The sequence below is a fragment of the Moschus berezovskii genome, chromosome 3 (assembly GCF_049115385.1).
Source record: "Moschus berezovskii isolate FMDL1 chromosome 3, NW_MosBer_1.0, whole genome shotgun sequence".
In the NCBI taxonomy this organism is placed as follows: Eukaryota; Metazoa; Chordata; class Mammalia; order Artiodactyla; family Moschidae; genus Moschus; species Moschus berezovskii.
Window position 1 is genome coordinate 72,439,529 of NC_142462.1, and position 22,422 is coordinate 72,461,950.

Sequence of the window (22,422 nt, forward strand, 5' to 3'; positions counted from 1 at the left end):
ATTATTATTTCAAGCCTGAGATGATAATTTTGGATAGTTTTTAAAGATGTAATACCTTAAGAGTAAGACTCAGATAACCCTAGTTATGCAAATAATAAACCATTGGTAGAAGACTCAAAGAGGAAGAAAAAAGTTTTTTTGAGCTAGAACAAAGGGCTATTTAAGAATTCCATCTCATGGCCAACTGGCACATGAAAAGATGCTCAACATCGCTAATTAATAGAGAAATGCAAATCAAAACTACAATAAGGCACCATCTCACACATCAAAATGGCTGTACAAATGACAAATGCTATAGAGGGTGTAAAGAAAAAGGAACCCTCCTACACTGTTGATAATGTAAGTTGGTGCAGCCACCATGAAAAACAGTAAGAAGGTTTCTCAAAAACCAAAAATACAGTTCCCATGTGATCCAGCAATCCTATTCCTAGGCATATATCCAGACAAAACTATAATTCAAAAAGATACACGTACCCCTATGTTCACAGCATGATTCACAATAGCCAAGACATGAAAACAATCTAAATATATATACACATATACAATGGAATACTGCTGCTGCTAAGTCACTTCAGTCGTGTCCGACTCTATGCGACTCCAAAGACGGCAGCCCACCAGGTTCCGCCGTACTCAACCATAAAAGAGAATGAAATAATGTTATACAGCAGCATGGATGGACCTAGAGATGATCATACTAAGTAAGACAAAAGAGAAAGATAAATACCATGTGATATCACTTATATGTGGAATCTAAAATATGACACAAGTGAATTTATCTACAAAATAGACTCACAGACATAAAGAACAGACTTGTGACTGACAATGGGGACGATAACTGGGGAAGGAAGGGATTGGGAATTTAATATTAGCAGACACAAACTATTGTATATAGAATGGATAAACAACAAGGTCCTACTATACAGCACAGGGAAGTACCCTGTGATAAACCATAATGCAGAATAATATAAAAAAGAATGTGCGTGTGTGTGTGTATATATATATATATATATATATCTGAATCACTTTATTGTACAGCATAAACTAGCACAACATTATAAATCAACTATACATCAATAAAATAAACTTTAAAAACAGAATTCTATCTTAAAACATCAGCTGACAAAAAGCTAAAAGTATGATCCAATTGCTCTGTAAGACAATTTGAGAATTATCATAATTATGGGATGTACCAAGAATTGTCCAATAAACACACTAACCATAATAGCTAATATTTACCAAGCATATACTATATGCCTGGCATTATGCTGGCTGCTTCAAAGAAATGACGGAAAATCCTCACAAAAACTCTGGAAAGTAAAATATGGATGGATCTGTTCTAATTTACTCAAAGTCACATAATTAGACAGTGACAGCTTGACTAAATACTGACTCTAAAGCTTGTATGCTGTTTACTGTTTCATAATATACAGGAAAGAAACACCTAACTCTAGGAGGAGGGAAAAAAATTATATCTAGTAGTAGAAAACTACCACTGATATTATACTTACCTGCTTGTAAGTTCCATCCAGCAAGGTGTCCAGGTGTTGGAGGGGTGCAGGTGTTTTATCTTTGAACCTTGTTAACAGCCGACGTTGAATGGCCCGAAATTGTACAGCTCTTTCAGATAAGAGTTCTTCTAATTTTTCACCATTTATCCGCAACTACAATGAAGAATTTCTTTAATTCAGGCTAAATGTGCACAACAAAAATTTGTCTAAAGTAGGGATACTGGTAATGCCAATAAAAATTTGAGAAGAGTAAAGTAGAAATTTAAGTGTATTACAGAGTATAGAGAATTAAAACAGTATGATATTTGATTCATGAATACATAAATGATACAGTGAAATAGGCTGGATAGAAATTTAGTAAAAATAGCCCACTTACCAAGGGGTAAAGACAGATTATTTAATAAACATTTTGTGATAACTGATTAAGTATACAAGGGAAAAAAAGAATAATAATCTATTTCTCTCTCCTAGCCTTTACAGCAAAATCAACTTCAGAGGAATTAAAAGTTTAAATAAAACAAAAGCACTAGAAAATTGTATTTTTAAAATAATTTTAGTATGAGACAGATCTTTGTAAGTCAAAAGCCAAAAGTCACATATACACAAACACATACACACACACACACACACACACCTGACAAATTACTAACTAAAAAAAAAAAGAAGCTCTATGTGATTGCCATTATATCTAGAAAGCATCTACAAACTGATAAAAACGTGACCACAACCCAAACAAACGAGTAAGAAAAAGAGCACCAATCCAATAGAAAACTGGCAAGATTCACAGAGAAGTTAATACAAATAGTTCTCAAACATAACAGCCTTTGACCTAGCAATCGCACTTCCAGGAATTTTTCCAAGGGGCGTGCTTGCAAAAAGTAATGTACATGCAAAGATATTCACTATAGAATTTGTTCCGTTCCTATTACATTAAGATAATGTTAATAATCAAACTGCTATCAATAGAGGAACAAGAGAACCACTAGGTACAGATAAGCAATGCTAGCCAAAGATGCATTCAGAGAAGCAAAGTAAAAAAATAGAGAATATCATTCATGTATTTTTTTCTAAAAATTTGTACAATAACATAGTTGTGACCACATAGAACAATTCTAGAAAGACCACAAGAAACTGGACACCAAAAGTTGCCTCCAAAGAGATTGAATAATGGGAGGATGAGAATCAGAAATGACTCTTCCATATAACTCTTTTCATAATTTTTGAATTTAATATTATTAAAATAAAGAAAACTGATCGAAGTCATAGGGAACACTCCATGAAACCAGATCATGTGAACTGCTACTTCAACTTTACAGAACAGTCATAATACTTCTGAAGTATCATATTTAGTATGTTTGGAAATCAAACACAGTTTACATTTCTGATATCAAACCAAACTTCCCTCTTTTTCAGTGTATATGTGGAGAAAAGACACACGATTGCGGAAAAAACTTGGAATTTTTTTTTTCATTTAATTGGAGGCTTTTTACAATGTTGTAGTGGGTTCTGCCATACATTGACATGAATCAGCCAAGGGTGTACATGTGTTCCCCATCCTGAACCCCCCTCCCACATCCCTCCCCATCCCATCCCTCAGGGTCATCCCGGTGCACCAGCCCTGAGCACCCTGTCTCAGGCATCAAACCTGGACTGGCGATCTGTTTCACATATGATAATATACATGTTTCAATGCTATTCTCTCAAATCATCCCACCCTCGCCTTCTCCCACAGAGTCCAGAAGACAATTTTATAAATCTGTGTCTCTTTTGCTATCGTGCATATAGGGTCATTGTTAACATCTTTCTAAATTCCATATATATGCATTAGTATCGGAGAAGGCAATGGCACCCCACTCCAGTACTCTTGCCTGGAAAATCCCATGGACGGAGGAGCCTGGTAGGCTGCAGTCCATGGGGTCGCTAAGAGTCAGACACAACTGAGCGACTTCACTTTCACTTTTCACTTTCATGCATTGGAGAAGGAAATGGCAGCCCACTGCAGTGTTCTTGCCTGGAGAATCCCAGGGATGGGGTTGCACAGAGTCGGACACGACTGAAGCAACTTAGCAGCAGCAGCATTAGTATACTGTATTAGTGTTTTTTGTTCTGGCTTACTTCACTCTGTATAATAGGCTCGTTTCATTCACCTCATTAGAACTGATTCAAATGTATTCTTTTTAATGGCTGAGTAATACTCCATTGTGTATATGCACCACTGTTTTCTTATGCATTCATCTGCTGATGGACATCTAGGTTGCTTCCAAGTCCTGGCTGTTATAAACAGTGCTGCGATGAACACTGGAGTACATGTGTCTCTTTCAATTCTGGTTTCCTCAGTGAGTATGCCCAGCAGTAAGATTGCTGGGTCATATGGCAGTTCTATTTCCAGTTTTTTAAGGAATCTCCACACTGTTCTCCATAGTGGCTGTACTAGTTTGCATTCCCACCAACAGTGTAAGAGGGTCCCCTTTTCTCCACACCCTCTCCAGCATTTATTGCTTGTAGATGTTTTGATAGCAGCCATTCTGACCAGCATGAGATGGTACCTCATTGTGGCTTTGATTTGCATTTGTCTGATAATGAGTGATGTCGAGCATCTTTTCATGTGTTTGTTAGCCATCTGCATGTCTTCTTTGGAGAAATGTCTGTTTAGTTCTTTGGCCCATTTTTTGATTGGGTCATTTATTTTTCTGAAGTTAGGGCATGCTGTGATTCATGGGGTCGCAAAGAGTCGGACACGACTGAGCGACTGAACTGAACTGAGCTGCAGGAGCTGCTTGTATATTTTTGAGATTAATTCTTTGTCAGTTGCTTCATTTGCTATTATTTTCTCCCATTCTGAAGGCTGTCTTTTCACCCTGTTTATAGTTTCCTTCATTGTGCAAAAGCTTTTAAGTTTAATTAGGTCCCATTTGTTTATTTTTGCTTTTATTTCCATTACTCTGGGACGCATGTCATAGAGGATCCTGCTGTGATTTATGTCAGAGAGTGTTTTGTCTATGTTTTCCTCTAGGAATTTTATAGTTTCTGGTCTTACATTTAGATCTTTAATCCATCTTGAGTTTATTTTTGTGTATGGTGTTAGAAAGTGTTCTACTTTCATTCTTTTACAAGTGGTTAACCAGTTTTCACAGCTGCTGCTGCTGCTAAGTCGCTTCAGTCGTGTCCGACTCTGTGCGACCCCATAGACGGCAGCACCATTTGTTAAAGAGATTGTCTGTTCTCCATTGTATATTCTTGCCTCCTTTGTCAAAGATAAGGTTTCCATAGGTGTGTGGATTTATCTCTGGGCTTTCTATTTTGTTCCATTGATCTATATTTCTGTCTTTGTGCCAGTACCATACTGTCTTGATGACTGTAGTTTGGTAGTATAGCCTGAAGTCAGGCAGGTTGATTCCTCCAGCTCCATTGTTCTTTCTCAAGATTTCTTTGGCTATTTGAGGTTTTCTGTATTTCCATACAAATTGTGAAATTATTTGTTCTAGTTCTCTGAAAAATACCGTTGGTAGTTGATAGGGATTGCATTGAATCTATAGATTGCTTTCAGTAGTATACTCATTTTCACTATATCAATTGCTCCAATCCATGAACACTGTATATTTCTCCATCTATTTTGTCATCTTTGATTTCTTTCATCAGTGTTTTATAGTGTTATATATTTAAGTCTTTTGTTTCTTTAGGTAGATTTATTCCTAAGTATTTTATTCTTTTCGTTGCAATGGTGAATGGAATTTTTTCCTTAATTTCTGTTTCTGTTTTCTCATTGCTAGTGTATAGGAATGTAAGGGATTTCGGTGTTTTAATTTTATATCCTGCAACTTCACTATATTCATTGATTAGCTCTAGTAATTTTCTGGTAGAGTCTTTAGGGTTTTCTATGTAGAGGATCATGTCATCTGCAAGCAGTGAGAGAAAAACTTGGAATTTTATTACCCTCCTTTAACCCCAGTTTCATCACTTAAGAAGCACTTAAGTAGCTACATCAAAGAATATTCTCTTGAAGGGAAAAAAAAATTCATAACCAAAATTTAAAGTGATATAACAACTAATTTTTTAAGAAGAATATTACAAAAGTTACCAATAATTCACTTTTAATTGTATGACTTCCTGCTATAATATTTTATTTCCTCAATTCGTGAAATAAAAAATATATTTTCAATATTGAGACATCAGCCAGATGTCTATATGTGTAACAAAACAGCAGTGATTGAAATGTTTTCACATATCAGAATTTCAACACTAAACAAATATGTATGGATCTTAGTGCCAAGCAATGTTCTAGGCACTAGGAATTACAACAATGAATAAAACAGACAAAATTTCCTGTTTTCATGGAGCTTATGCTAAGGGACACTTGGAGTCCAAAAGCCACCTTTATTCAAAGTTGAAAGTTGTATTAAAAAAAAGAAAAGGTAGACAGTGGGGTCAGAGAGTAAAGGAAGTATAAGCATGCCCTTTTTAACTTGTTTAACAAGTAAAAGTGTATACAGTTGACCATATTCCCTAAGTCCCTCCCCAGAAAAGAAATGTCCCTGATGTAGAAACTGCAAGGATTAGCCAGAAAATATAAGGACAGGAGGGACGTGGGCTATATGTCAAATATAGTCAATTAGAAACTAATGGTTTCGATTTTAAATGTTACAAATATTTAATCAGTATAGTCTTTCAATGGACTCTCTTCTGTAAGTCACTGGACCTCAGTTTTGCATAGATAGGCAGGAATTTTTTCAGATATATCCTAGAGAACTGCAAAGGTTCTCAATACTTAGAGTACCTAAATATTATTTCCCAAACTATTGACTTTTGGTGCCACAATTTGGTCAAAGTATACTATCCTATACAATATTATCAGCATAGATGAGAGAAAACCCAAATTAATTTATTTGATAATGTTGTATTATCCGCAACTGGACTGTATTCACTGAAAATTTCCCTTTATGTTGACACTGTATTCAAAGAAGTCTTTATTTATAGGTTAAAGTCAATGCTCTTAGAATGTTCAAGGACTGACAGTTTACATAACATATTCTCTCTCTCTTCCTCTCTCTCCACAACACACACATACACACTTGTACACACACACCAGTTTACAGAGATGCAAAACCCTATGGATTCCTTAAAAAGTAGCCACTCTAGGGAACCAATGGTTCCTTAAAAAATTTTCAAAATCTTTTTGAAATTCCTCTTTGTAATTCGCTACAGGATCTACTTACAGGCAAATAAGTAAGTAAAGCTTGGTGAATTCTTTTAAATACATGGGACTTAAAACAATGACTGTCATTGTATAACTATTTTCACAAAAACATTAATCTTGACTATTTCCAAATATCAAATCAAGTTTCAAGGATGAAGATTTGACACTCTGAAGATACTCAAGAAAATCTAACACAGGCTCGGAAGATAATTCCAAAGAAGAAGTGCAAACATATCCAGGCAACAAAGTCATTGGCAAATCTCACTGATTTAGATATTTAATCCTTCAGCATTTACCAAGCGCCCATTGTACCAGATACTCGAGAATATTTTACATGATTAACCCTCATTCAGATGCAGAAGTTCTGGTGTGCTTGTTAAAAATGAAAAGGAAAAATCACTTTACTTTATAATCACACCTCATTTATGGCCTGCTAGAATTAGTTAGCCAAATGGCTGCCGATAAGCTCAAATAGTTTTAGCACTGGGTTATTGGGGTCAAAGGTTAAATCCCCATGTGGGAGAATTAAACCAGCTCTGTTCTGAGGCCAGACCACATACTTAGCTCCAGGCTGCCACTCTGTAAAAGTCTGCAGTTGATCACAAATTGGGCAAGAGGGCAGGAAAAGATTCACAACCCCACCACCCACATAAGAATAACAATTTAGTGTACTGCCTAATGGCATGTATACTAGAATTCTTATCTCTACAGGATCCCCTTCTCTTTCATATACTGAAAAACTACAGATGATATGGGTTATGGTCATACACACCTCAAAATGATGATCAATCAACTCAAAATATTCTTGAAGGGGCACAGATCCAGAAAAAGAACATGTGAAATCTTTGATTCCCTGTTTTTCAAAATATTCTTGAAGGCGGATGATAAGCTCATTTGTTATAAGACAAAGATCCTCAAATTGTTCACTCTGAATGCGGTATCGTTCTAAGGAGAAAAAATAATTAAGCAAAAGGCTTATTAACACAATTACTAGCTGAAATAATGTATTGCTGTTGTTCAGTTGCTGAGTCGTGTCTGACTCTGCAATCCCATGGACTGCAGCATGCCAAACTTCCCAGTCCTTCACTATTTCCCAGAGTTTGCTCAAATTCATGTCCATTGAGTTGGTGACGCCATGAATTATCACTAATTCTGACATGAACACCAAAATGAAAAGGACAAAGATTTAATTTTTAGAATATGATACAATTTCTACTGGCTTAATAAAAATAATTTTATGACCTTATTGTGATTTTTCTGCAACAATAACTTAACATTTTCAAATTTCACTCCAAAGGTATGTGGTCACAGTGCCAAGCTGCAGAGTATGGTCCTTTTAACTATGTATCTTATGATAGGTTTCAGTATAGTAAAAACACAAAATTTGGATCCTTCCAGAAAGAGCTTTACTCAAAAGGTAAGAAAACAAAGAAACAAAAAAACAAAGGTAAGAAAACAGCCATTGCAAAAGTATACCTGGTATCATTATTTGTTTCAGAAAATTGATATGAAATAAAATTTATTCTATAAATAGCCCTACATCCTGGCCACAGCAGCCAGTTTAAACCCCTGTTATCATAAGCAGAGCTTTCTATTTTTTGAGTAGTTCTTTCATTTGAAGAGAGATTTTGCAATAAGACCCTTCCCCAAATACAAATCTTGGTTCCCTCCATTCCCTGAAACCTCAGCTCATAGAGAGCCAAATTCTTGCCTCCTACCCTGATGATGCTGATGATGACAACAAAGATGACAATGAGGATGACAGCAGTGACAATAACTATATCTATGATGAGAGTAACTGTTATATGTTGAGCACCAACTATGCATTGAGCACCAAAACTGTAACAGCTCATTCTTCTGCAAAAAAGAAAACCAGGCACAGAGAATCTCAGAGACTTGCTGAAGGTCACAAAGTAAATTGAATGTCAGAGCTAGAATTTATGATAAATATCCTTCTTTCCAATTGTCTAAACTCGACCTGTTCTTTAGGATTTGGCTTCAATCTCAACTACCCCAAGAAAACTTTCTCTTTCTACCATCAATAGCAGCCTTGGGCTTCCCTGGTGACTCAGATGGTAATGAATCTGCCTACAATGAAGGAAACCTGGGTTCAACCTTTGAGACAGGAAGATTGCCTGGAGAAAGGGATGGCTACCCATTCTAGCATTCTTACCTAGAGAATTCCATGGACAGAGGAGCCTGGTGGGCTACAGTTCATGGAGTTGCAATGAGTTGGACATGACAGACTGACTAATACATAGCAGCCTTATGTGTACCAGGCACTATCTAAAGCACTTCACATTCACTCTCTTGCTTAAATCTCAATCACCCAATAGGGGAAATACTGTTATCCCCATTTTACAGGAGAATAAATCTAGCCACAGAAGAGTTTAAGTAATCTGCAAGGTCATCTAGCCAGTTAGTAACAGAGCAGGGGTTGGAACTCCAGCTATTAATCCAAGGACTATCAGTCTTAACCACTTCACAACATTGCATGTCTCTGAATTTATACAGAGAATGTCTACATTTATTGTTTACTTAACTGCATACAACCATGTACTCTTATTTAACTTTCCATATAATCATATTTGGTCTCTTCAAAGAGACTGTACACTTTTTGAGATCAAAGTCACCTATTCTGTTGAACATCTATTATGTTTCATAAAGAAATAAATGTTGGGAGTATAAAAATTAACTCATTCTTTTTGCATAAAGAACCTAAGGTACTAAGATACATGCATGTAAAATAGTTATTTATACTTCCCATGGTACTATATATTACAACTTTAAATTGGTTTTTAACTTTGTCATCCTCAACCAGAATCCAAGAATGTATCTGCTCTCATTCCCCTAGTCGTACTCTTTTTAATTACATAAGGAATAAAATAAACTGAGTATTCCTGCCACGGAACATGCAAACACTCTGGTCTTCTCTGCTGTCATATCATTCCCCTTGAAGCTTCCCCCACGCTCTCTTCACTCTAGTCTTATTCTGGATGGTGGCTTCTGCCCATGGTGCTGATCAGATGTCTTCTCATTTCTCCCCATCAAAGACAGTAGGGCCAACGTCAGATATGACAACCTTAACCTTTCTTGGTAATTGTCACTGAAGGTTCAGTGCTTTAGAAGAAAACTACAGTACAATTATGGAGGGGTATGAGTAGACAGGTAGAAGGGAGAATGCTGATGACAAAGTATGCTAGTATTAGAATCCTCTAAATCTGGGGTCTTACATAAGCCAAGTTTGGGGTCCGACACAGAAAACCCAGACTGATATTTATTCACTCTTCTATTCATTTGTATAAGTCAGTTCAAGATGCTGGAGATAAAATCATGAATAAAGCAAGAGCCTCTGCATTCAAGAAGTTCACTGTAGATCTTGACAGACGGAGTGATGGGGGAGGAATGAACAAGGTTTCCACCATCACTGACTCAGGGGTCTCAGGGATACCCCATTAAGGTTGATTTTGCCACAGAAATATCAGAGCTTTCCCCAAGGGATATACAACTATTTTCAAGTATATGAAGGCCTATTACATAGCAGAAGAATTAGGCAATAACAAGGGAGCAGCAAAGGGAAGAAGGCCAATAAGAACTGTTTAATAATTATAGATATTAATAGAGTTGGCTACCCTGGGAAGGGTTTAGGGCTCTGAGCTTCTTGGTGATTGGTGCCTTCTTAAAAGTCTCCTTGGGAGTTGTAGAACTCAGTGAGGAAGATGATAGGCCATCTCTGGAGTTACAGACCAATCTGTCCCTCTGTGCATCCTGAGACACATACTGGGCAGGTCTCAGCCATTTGTCCCTCTCAGGTAGAAATGTAGCTTCTGGCTCAGGGCTGGCTCAGGGCCTTGTCTTTCTCTGTGTCTGCCCATCTTGGGGCAGGTGTCTGCTCCAGCCCAGAGCCCTCATCCAGGCCCAGGGAATGCCCTTGGCCTTCTAGAAGACGACTCTGAGCTTAGCCAGTTACATCCTTTCACAGCTTGGTGATCTCCCCAAACACAAACTTTACATTCTGCTGCACAGTCTTTGCTGGACGTAGCAGATATAGGTGATGAAGTCCATGCCACAGTGATGCAGGCCCGAGAGAACACAGTGAGATGTAGTCATGACTATTGGAGCAACAGAGATGAACATGATAGCAGAGTGAGCACATATGCTGGCACTGCCATACTTGACTGTGCCTACCCTCGCTATGAGTAGCATCTGCAAAGCCACAGACTGGATGGTGAGTGAGTTGTCCTCCAGAGTGGCCTGTGCCAACACCAGGAGAGGTATGTCCATTCAACTGTAACTTTTTGATACAAATGTGTCACAACTTAAAAATCTTTAAAAAGATGCACTAAACATCCCTGTCTATCAAAGGTTAGTTTTATTAGTTAAATTTTATTTTAAAGTAAAACATTTTATTAGCATTTACAACTGGAGGAAATGTGAAGAGGATTCTCAGTCAAATGCCAACAAGTACCTCCAAGTTCAGCTGTCCTGGGGCTGAGCTGATGATAGGGAAAGACAGATCCAATTGACACCTATCCTGACACCTCCCAGGAACTGCTGGATGACTGCTGGATTTACTTCCCATTCATGGCTTACAGTGGGCATGGGTGTTTCATTAAGGAGAGCAGGGGATGTTGTACGTTGTGAGCAAGCCAAGAAAGGCAGTGGGCCGAAAAGCTTCCCCAGGAGAGACAAAGTATCTTATTTCTGATGCCCACAGCTGGAGCTCCTTCCTCACTCCTGGAAGACAACAAACCCCCTAATCTGACAAAATGAAATGCAGGCAAGTCTAAATATTTCCCTTTATCTTTCATCAAGGTTTGAATTATCTGAACAGAGGCTGATGAACTCTCTAGGAGACCCATCTCAATCCCCCATACTGGGTAAAGACTTCCACTTTCTAAAGTAACAGAGAAAAGTCTTGGACAATAGGTTCAAAAGGCAAGGGACAAATGAAAGAAATGAAACACAATTCCCTTTACAAAGTAGCCATAAATCAAGACAATCTTTATTTGATAGTCTTAAAAAGATTCTAAGTAACTCTGCACCTACTCATTCAATTCAAAAGGTATTAAGCAGTGAGTGCTGGGGAAACAATGGGGAACAACACATACTGGCCCTGGCCCTCATCATAGTGAGAAGGGTAGCAAATAAGCAAATAAATAACAAATAATTACAAGTTATGAAAGGACTATGATGCAGATAAAAAGGGAGCTATGATAAAGACTAATGGTAAAACAGTCTTTTTATTATTTCATAAAACACAGCAGCTAAATAATACTAGCCGCTAAAATTTACCTAGGACTTACAGTGTACCAGGAAATTGCTTCATGCTTTTTAGGAATTATCTCATTTGATTCTTATACAGTATAACTGCACTATTTTATTTCCATTTCTGTAGATGGAAAAAACAGGCACAGTAATTTTTTCAAAGTCATTCAAATGAAATCTAAACCAGAGCAGGGATTTAAATTATTAATCTGATTCTAGATTTCATACTCCTAATCATTTTATGTATAAAGCTTGGAGCTTAAGATGGAAAGAACAGCCCAGGTAGAGGGAATGGCAAGTTCAAAGACTTTATGGGAGAAAAAGTCAGAGATGTACCAGGAACTGAAAGAAGGTCATAATAAGGAAAAGTACCCAAAGATGAAGCTGGATATCAGGCCAGGCCAGAACATACAGGGAGACCCATAAGGGTTAGTAAAAGTTTCGATATTATTATCAACATAAAAGATTTTAAGCTGGAGAGAGGCATGATAAAATTTGTAATTGTTTGTTTCTTTGTTTTTATTATAAAAGCTGCCAAGTAGAAAAGGAATTGGAAAGGGACAAAAATAGACTCATAGGTAAGGACATTATAATCACGATCCGACATAGTGGTGCCATATATAAGCAATTAAGGGCATCACATTACAAAGGAAATCTCCAGTTTCTCAGCTCCTATCCCTAAGCAAAACTTAAAATGTAGTAAATCTTTAAATCTATGACTTCAGTACAAATAAATCATCCAACCATCAATTTCTTCATCCACACAAAGGGGAAAATAAAGCATAGCTCACAAGGCCAGTATGAAGAGCAACTATAATGTTATATGGAAAAGATTTCCACAAGTGTAATTTATCTTTGTATTATTATTTTTTGGGCCACAATACGTGTAAGATCTTAGTTCCCCGACCAGGGATAAAACCCACACCCCTTGCACTGGAAGTGCAGAGTCTTAATCACTGAATCACCAGAAAATTACCTATGTTTTAAATTTTAGATCAAGAAAAATTAGATATTCAAAATATATTGGTTGAAAAAATTAAAATTTTGATACAAAAAGTGTAGAATAAAACAAGTTTAAAAATCTAAAGCTCACTGGAAAACTTAAATGTAAATAAAATTCTCTATTTCATTTGCTATAGCCTGAACACTCGTGTCACCCCAAAATGCATATGTTTAGTCCTGATATGCACTGTGATAATATCTGGAGATGGGGCTTTGGGGAGGAGACTATGTCATGGGGAAGGAGTCCTCATGAATGATATTAGCACTGTTATAAAAAATGAGACCTCAGAATCACTCTTACCCCTTCTGCCACATGACACACTGAAAAGCCAGACATCTGTGAACCAGGAAGCAGGACCTCACCAGAAACTAAACCTACTAGTGCCCTGATCCTGGACTTCCTAGTGTCCAGAACTATTAGAAATAAATTTCTGTTATGTAAAAGCCACTGAGTCTATGGTATTTTTTTAAATAACACCAAATGGACTAAGATAGCAGTCTGCTGTGAATACATGAACATTATTAAACAAGAAAAATGTAAAATTCATAATAATAAACATTTAAATAAGTCTGATATTTTCTGTAACTTTCAAATTCGGGCTTCAATTATTTTCTTATTCATCAGCATATAAAGAGGGGGGGGGAAATGTGTCAAAATGTTAAAAATTACCATGAGACTGGGGGATTTAAAAATATAAACATGGTATCTGCAAGTAGAATTTTTTCAGATTACCAAAAATCAACAAGAATCAAAGAGTCAAAGATTTATAAGGCATTATTTTGACTATTAAGCATTTTCCTGGTACTAGCACTCCAAGATACTTAACATTGCCCAGGAGATTTTCCAGAGTATACATTCCATGGAAAGGAGAAATGAAAATTTCTATTTACAATATAGCATGAAAGAAAAAAGTTGTATTCTAAAATACATCCTTACAATATTGGCAATTAAAAGAACTTCCAAAATGAACATTCAGTTAATTTTTTAAATCTCTTTTCCTTTGCATCTTGCAACAGCAGTTTAGTGGAAATAATCATTTCAGCTTTCAAATGAAATAAACTTAAAGGATTGGAACCCAGTCAATTGCCATTTCACCCTACTACAAATGGAGAAAATAATACATTTAACTAAGCAGGGCACAAAAATGCATAACGTCAGTCTCAATTCATGTCAGAACATCTGAAGTTCATCAATATAAATAATGTTTGCATTCACATCATAAACAAAGCATCAATATAGTTTATCCTATTCTGGAAATTTTAAAATGTGAAATGGAAAAGCAGATGAGTGCTTTTTAAATCAAAAGTTGGAAGAAATAATATAAATAATATCAGTAGATATTAGTGTAATATTCTAAATATACAACCTCTTCAATATTAATACAAACTATGGATGGTTTCTCTAAATTTAATTTTCAAAAGGCTTTTTTCTAAGTGGATTTATATAATATTCCCATTGTCCCTCAATAATACTGCTAAGAAATTCTAAGATAAATATTAATACAATATGATACTGATGAATCACTGTACACATTAAAGCAATGACAGCAGCATGAGGGGCACATCAGGTGAGTTTAGATTTTCTCGTGACCTGCGTGCGTGCTAACTTGCTTCAGTCATGTCTGACTCTTGGTGACCTTATGACCTGTAGCCCGCCAGGCTTCTCTGTCCATGAGATTCTCCAGGCAAGAATACTGCAGTGGGTTGCCTAGGCCCTCCTCCAGGGAATCTTCCCCGACCCAGGGATCGAACCCTTGTCTCAGGCATTTCCTGCATTGGTAGGAAGGCTCTTTATCACTAGCGCCATCTGGGGAGGCTTTATCATTAACACTTGCCCTTAAATTTGGAGGCTTCACTAAAGGACTATCACAGAGTACCTACTCCATGAACTTTCAGATGCTTTTGAACTGTAGTATTATTTTTTCTTCTCTTTATTTTACTTTTTTAATTTATTTTTTATTAGAAAACTGAAATTTCCATGTGTTTATATCACTCACTGAGTACATGGCATTTAAAAACAACATCATTAAAGAAAGATAACAAAAATGCATAAAAACCTACAGGATTACCGCAATACAGTGACTATGCTGCCATTACTCCCCACCCTGTTACCAGGCAACGGAGAAGACTCTTGAGAGTCACTTGGACGGCAAGGAGATCAAACCAGTCAACCCTAAAGGAAATCAATCCTGAATATTCATTAGAAGCACTGATGCTGAAGCTGAAGCTCCAACACTTTGGCCACCTGACGCAAAGAGCCAACTTATTAGAAAAGAACCTGATGCTTGGAAAGACTGAAAGCAGGAGAAGAGGACAGCAGAGGACGGGATGGTTAGCTGCCATCACTGACTCAACAGACATGAGTTTGACAAAGCTCCAGGAGATGGTGAACGATAGGGAAGCCTGGCATGCTGCAGTCCATAGGGTCGCAAAGAGTCGGACATGACTAAGCGACTGAACAACGACAACAACAAAAATCCCACACTTTATCAAGCATCTGAAGATAACTTCTCTTCTTTCTGGAATGCCCTCCACCTAAAAATCTCCTACTCATTCCAAAAGATCCTCCACAAATAAAATCTCTTATGGAACCTCATTAATTTGGAATCCAGTAGCAGTTAAAGTGTGCTTCTATAAGCACATCAGTTCAGTTCAGTGGCTCAGTCGTGTCTGACTCTCCGCGACCCCATGAATCACAGCACGCCAGGCCTCCCTGTCCATCACCAACTCCCGGAGTTCACTCAAACTCATGTCCACAGAGTCGGTGATGCCATCCAGTCATCTCATTCTCGGTCGTCCCCGTCTCCTCCCGCCCCAATCCCTCCCAGCATCAGAGTCTTTTCCAGTGAGTCAACTTGTCGCATGAGGTGGCCAAAGTGTTGCAGTTTCAGCTTTAGCATCAGTCCTTCCTATGAACACCCAGGATTGATCTCCTTTAGAATGGACTGGTTGGATCTCCTTGCAGTCCAAGGGGCTCTCAAGAGTCTTCTCCAGCACGACAGTTCAAAAGCATCAATTCCTCGGCAATCAGCTTTCTTCACAGTCCAACTCTCACATCCATACGTGACCACAGGAAAAACCATAGCCTTGACTAGACGGACCTTTGTTGGCAAAGTAATGTCTCTGCTTTTTAATATGCTATCTAGGTTGGTCATAACTTTCCTTCCAAGGAGTAAGCGTCTTTTAATTTCATGGCTGCAATCAGCATCTGCAGTGATTTTGGAGCCCAAAAAATAAAGTCTGACACTGTTTCCACTGTTTCTCCATCTATTTCCCATGAAGTGATGGGACCAGATGCCATGATCTTCGTTTTCTGAATGTTGAGCTTCAAGCCAAACTTTTCATTCTCCTCTTTCACTTTCATCAAGAGGCCTTTAGTTCCTCTTCACTTTCTGCCATAAGGGTGGTGTCATCTGCCTATCTGAGGTTATTAATATTTCTTCCAGCAATCTTGATTCCAGCTTGTGCTTCTTCCAGCCCAGCATTCCTCATGATGTACTCTGCATATAAATTAAATAAGCAGGGTGACAATATACAACCTTGACGTACTCCTTTTCCTATTTGGAACCAGTCTGTTGTTTCATGTCCAGTTCTAACTGTGGCTTCCTGACCTGCATACAGGTTTCTCAAGAGGCAGGTCAGGTGGTCTGGGATTCCCATCTCTTTCAAAATGTTCCACAGTTTATTGTGATCCACACAGTCAAAGGCTTTGGTATAGTCAATGAAGCAGAAATAGATGTTTTTCTGAAACTCTCTTGCTTTCTCCATGATCCAGCGGATGTTGGCAATTTGATCTCTGGTGCCTCTGCCTTTTCTAAAACCTGCTTGAACATCTGGAACTTCACGGTTCACATATTGCAGAAGCCTGGCTTGGAGAATTTTGAGCATGACTTTACTAGCGTGTGAGATGAGTGCAATTGTGCGGTAGTTTGAGCATTCTTTGGCATTGCCTTTCTTTGGGATTGGAATGAAGACTGACCTTTTCCAGTCCTGTGGCCACTGCTGAGTTTTCCAAACTTGCTGGCATATTGAGTGCAGCACTTTCACAGCATCATCTTTCAGGATTTGAAATAGCTCAACTGGAATTCCATCACCTCCACTAGCTTTGTTCGTAGTGATGCTCTCTAAGGCCCACTTGACTTCACATTCCAAGATGTCTGGTTCCAGGTGAGTGATCACGCCATCGTGATTATCTTTGTCAAGAAGATCTTTTTTGTACAGTTCTTCTGTGTATTCTTGCCACCTCTTCTTAATATCTTCTGCTTCTGTTAGGTCCATACCATTTCTGTCCTTTATCGAGCCCATCTTTGCATGAAATGTTCCCTTGGTAATTCTAATTTTCTTGAAAAGATCTCGTTTTTCCTATTCTGTTGTTTTCCTCTATTACTTTGCATTGATTTCCAAGGAAGGCTTTCTTATCTCTCCTTGCTATTCTTTGGAACTCTGCATTCAGATGCTTATATCTTTCCTTTTCTCCTTTGCTTTTCGCGTCTCTTCTTTTCACAGCTATTTGTAAGGCCTCCTCAGACAGCCATTTTGCTTTTTTGCATTTCTTTTCCATGAGGATGGTCTTGGTCCCTGTCTCCTGTACAAAGTCACGAACCTCTGTCCAGAGTTCATCAGGCACTCGATCAGATCTAGTCCCTTGAATCTATTTCTTACTTCCACTGTATAATCATAAGGGATTTGATTTAGGTCATATCTGAATGGTCTAGTGGTTTTCCCTACTTTCTTCAATTTCAGTCTGAATTTGGCAATATGGAGTTCATCATCTGAGCCACAGTCAGCTCCTGGTCTTGTTTTTGCTAACTGTATATAGCTTCTCCATCTTTGGCTGCAAAGAATATAATCAATCTGATTTCGGTGTTGACCATCTGGTGATGTCCATGTGTAGAGTCTTCTCTTGCGTTGTTGGAAGAGGGTATTTGCTATGACCAGTGCATTCTCTTGGCAAAACTCTATTAGCCTTTGCCCTGCTTCATTTCGTGCTCCAAGGCCAAATTTGCCTGTTACTCCAGGTGTTTCTTGACTTCCTACTTTTGCTTTCCAGTCTCCTATAATGAAAAGGACATCTTTTTTGGGTGTTAGTTCTAAAAGGTCTTGTAGGTCTTCATAGAACCGTTCAACTTCGGCTTCTTCAGCATTATTGGTTGGGGCATAGACTTGGATTACTGTACTATTGAATGGTTTGCATTGGAAATGAACAGAAATCATTCTGTCATTCTTAGGATTGCATCCAAGTACTGCATTTCGGACTCTTTTGTTGACCATGATGGCTACTCCATTTCTTCTAAGGGATTCCTGCCCACAGTAGTAGATATAATGGTCATCTGAGTTAAATTCACCCATTCCTGTCCATTTTAGTTCACTGATTCCTAGAATGTCGACGTTCACTCTTGCCATCTCCGTTTGACCATTTCCAATTTGCCTTGATTCAGCATCAGACTTTGCTTCTATCACCAGTCACATCCACAACTGGGTATTTGTTTCGCTTTAGCTCCATCCCTTCATTCTTTCTGGAGTTATTTCTCCACTGAGCTCCAGTAGCATACTCGGCACCTACCGAACTGGGGAATTCCTCACTCAGTATCCTATCATTTTGCCTTTTGATACTGTTCATGGGGTTCTCAAGGCAAGTATACTGAAGTGGTTTGCCATTCCCTTCTCCACTGCTACTTATGTCCCTTCTCAGCACATCAGGTGTTCTATAATCAGTTCACTACCTGTTTGTTTCTCCAATTACTCCAGGAGCTCCACAAGACTCATGAGATATATTAGATATAAAGACATCTGCTGAGTGAAAAATGAGCAAAGGTGCACAGTCCAGCCAGATGGAGTAGAGCAAAACTCTCATTTTCTTTTTTCTGAAGATATCTTCTTTAACACAGTTCAAAATCACATATGCTTTCTTTTGACAGATGCAAAAAGAAAGCCTTTTTCAAGACTCAACCCTTATTCACATACATGACTACAATCCTTTCATTATATCTGAAAGCAAAATAATCAAAATGGAAAAGCAAAGGACTTTTAAACTTTACCAGATTCAATTCAATTACTCTTTCTAGCATGTTACACTCTTTCAGGATATTGAAATATTTAGCATTATTAGTTATCGTTTCCATATTCCAAAGGCCTACCAGAGGCAACATAAATTTGCTATTTGCAATTGCTTAGTGTTACTTATGGAGAAGGCTATGGCACCCCACTCCAGTACTCTTGCCTGGAAAATCCCATGGATGGAGGAGCCTGGTAGGCTGCAGTCCGTGCGGTCGCTAAGAGTCAGACACAACTGAGCAACTTCACTTTCACTTTTCACTTTCATGCATTGGAGAAGGAAATGGCAGCCCACTCCAGTGTTCTTGCCTGGAGAATCCCAGGGACGGGAGAGCCTCGTGGGCTTCCGTCTATGGGGTCGCACAGAGTCGGACATGACTGAAGCAACTTAGCAGCAGCACAAGCAGCAGCACTGCTACTTATGACTCTAAGAAGATGTATTTACTCAGCATTCATTGTTAATTACCAGTTTAACAGAGTACAGAAGTCTAAGTTGAAAATCATTTCTTTCAGATCTTAGGGAAAATTTTTCCATTGTCCTCTAGGTTTCAAATGGGGAAAGGAGTACATCAAGGCTGTATATTGTAACCCTGTTTGTTTAACTTATATCCAAAGTACATCATGCGAAAAGCCAGGCTAAATGAAGCAAAGGCTGGAATCAAGATTGCCGGGATAAATATCAATAACCTCAGACACGCAGATGACACCACCTTTGTGGCAGAAAGCAAAGAGAAACTAAAGAGCCTCTTGATGAAAGTGAAAGAGGAGAGTGAAAAAGTTGGCTTAAAACTAAACATTCAAAAAAATTAAGATCATGGCATCCTATCCCAGCACTTTATGGCAAATACATTGGGAAACAATGGAAAAAGTGAAAGACTACTTTTTTGGGCTCTAAAATCACTGCAGATTGTGACAGCAGCCATGAAATTAGAAGATGCTTGTACCTTGGAAGAAAAGCTATGACCAACCTAGACAGCATATTAAAAAGCAGAGACATTATTTTTCCAACAAAGGTCCGTCTAGTCAAAGCTATGGTTGTTCCAGTGGTCTTGTATGGATGTGAGAGGTGGACCATAAAGAAGGCTGAGCACTGAAAAATTGATGCTTTTGAACTGTGGTGTTGGAGCAGACTCTTGAGAGTCCCTTGGACTGCAAGGAGATCCAACTAGTCAATCTTAAAGGAAATCAGTTCTGAATATTCATCAGAAGGACTTATGCTGAAGCTGAAGCTCCTATACATTGGTCACCTGATGCAAAGAACTGACTCATTGGAAAAGACCCTGATGCTGGGAAAGACTGAAGGTGGGAGGAGAAAGAGACAAGAGAGGATGAGATGGTTGGATGGCATCACCGACTCGATGGACGTGAGTTTGAGCAAGCTCCAGGAGTTGGTGATGGACAGGGAAGCCTGGTATGCTGCAGTCCAAGGGTCGCAAAGAGTCAGACAAGACTAAGTGACTGAACTGAACTGAACTAGTATCTAATAATTTTGATGAAAAGTTAAATGGCTTCTTGATTAATTTTCCTTGAGTGACTATTCTTTCCTTTCTAATCTTTAGAGACATGCCCCTGATCCTTAGTGCTCTAAAATTTCACAATATGTTCATATGCATTTCTTTTTCTCATTCATTGTGCTAACATCAAACAGGCTCCCCCAATATCCACAACTGAGACATTTCATTTCCTAGAAATCTTTGTCTCCATTGGTTTTCTCTCCATCTTTACAACCCACTCCCCAAACCTCACACCTTGTTTGATGAGCCTGTCATCAGAATCTGCAGTCTCTCTGAACTCTTGAAATCAACACATCACTCATTCTCTAACCACCAGCTTTTGAGCTTCTGGTTTACTTACTCTATAACTCCCACTACTTCTTGAACCTAATCAAGATGTATGATCTATTGAACTTGTTAATTTCTCACCATGTATCACTTTTCTCTGTTCTTTATTTCTCTCAGCTTAGATTTCATAGTTCATTTTACAACCATTCTCATAAAAATGTTTTATCTGCATTTCTGTTTCAAAATCCCAACCCTGACTTTAGTTGCCTGGATAACAATAAACAAATCACTGCTAGGCAAAACTGTCAATGGATGACGGGATTCACTTCAAAATTAAGGATCTCAGACTTGTAATGGGAACTCATCACTGCTTATATTTCACGAGTTTGCTTTCATACTCTCCAAGACACCAATGTCACACTCTTTTTTTCAAATTTAGAGATCAGCAAATCTCCCCTATCTTTTCATCAACAAATCTATAAAGTCTCCCTAGACCTACATCCTATCACAGTAAACTTTCAACTCTCCTCACCCTTCAAGTTCTGTATCCCATTCCATCTCTCCTTCTAAAGGACTTCATTGCTTTGTGATGCCCTTCTGCTTCCTGATCATCAGCCTCTCCCACAACTCATTTCAACTGATATTTAAACATGTTCTGAAAGTGAAAAGTGAAAGTTACTCAGTCATGTCTCATTCTTTGTGACTCCATGGACCGTGGCCCACCAGGATCCTCTTTCCATGGAATTATCCAGGCAAGAATACTAACATGCTCTCTGTTCATTTCCAAGGCAAACCATTCAAGATCACAATAATTCAAGCCTATGCCCCAACCAATAATGCTGAAGAAGCTGAAGTTGAATGGTCCTGTGAAGACCTATAAGACCTTTTAGAACTAACCCCCAAAAATGATGTCCTTTTCATTATAGGGGACTGGAACATAAGTAGGAAATCAAGAAACACCTGGAGTAACAGGCAAATTTGGCCTTGAAGCACGAAATGAAGCAGGGCAAAGGCTAATAGAGTTCTGACAAGAGAACGCACTGGTCATAGCAAACACCCTCTTCCAACAACACAACAGAAGACTCTATACATGGACATCACCAGATGGACAACACCAAAATCAGATTGATTATAGTCTTTGCAGCCAAAGATGGAGAAGCTCTATACAGTCAGCAAAAACAAGACCAGGAGCTGACTGTGGCTCAGTCAAATTCAGACTTAAATTGAAGAAAGTAGGGTAAACCACTAGACCATTCAGGAATGACCTAAATCAAATCCCTTATGATTATACAGTGGAAGTGAGAAATACATTTAAGGGACTAGATCTGATAGATAGAGTGCCTGAAGAACTCTATAGACAAAGATTCATGATATTGTACAGGAGAAAGGGATCAAGACCATCCCTGTGGAAAAGAAATGCAAAAAAGCAAAATGGCTGTCTGAGGAGGCCTTACAAATAGCTGTGAAAAGGAGAGAAGCAAAAAGCAAAGGAGAAAAGGAAAGATATAAGCATCTGAATGCAGAGTTCCAAAGAATAGCAAGGAGAGATAAGAAACCTTCCTTAGCGATCAATGCAAAGAAACAGAGGAAACCAACAGAATAGGAAAGACTGGAG

General features: G+C 38.3%; 1 protein-coding gene across 3 annotated transcripts in view; it reads right to left on the minus strand.

Annotated features, from left to right (window-relative positions):
- BBS9 (Bardet-Biedl syndrome 9) overlaps positions 1–22,422 on the minus strand; it is a 491,843-nt gene that overhangs the window by 221,957 nt on the left and 247,464 nt on the right. For all 3 annotated transcript variants that reach the window (XM_055420896.2, XM_055420898.2, XM_055420895.2), the window contains 2 exons: positions 7,475–7,647; positions 1,509–1,661 (listed from right to left, as the gene is read on the minus strand). In XM_055420896.2, the coding sequence (XP_055276871.2) occupies positions 1,509–1,661; positions 7,475–7,647 (326 nt within the window). The remainder of the gene's footprint in view (positions 1–1,508; positions 1,662–7,474; positions 7,648–22,422) is intronic.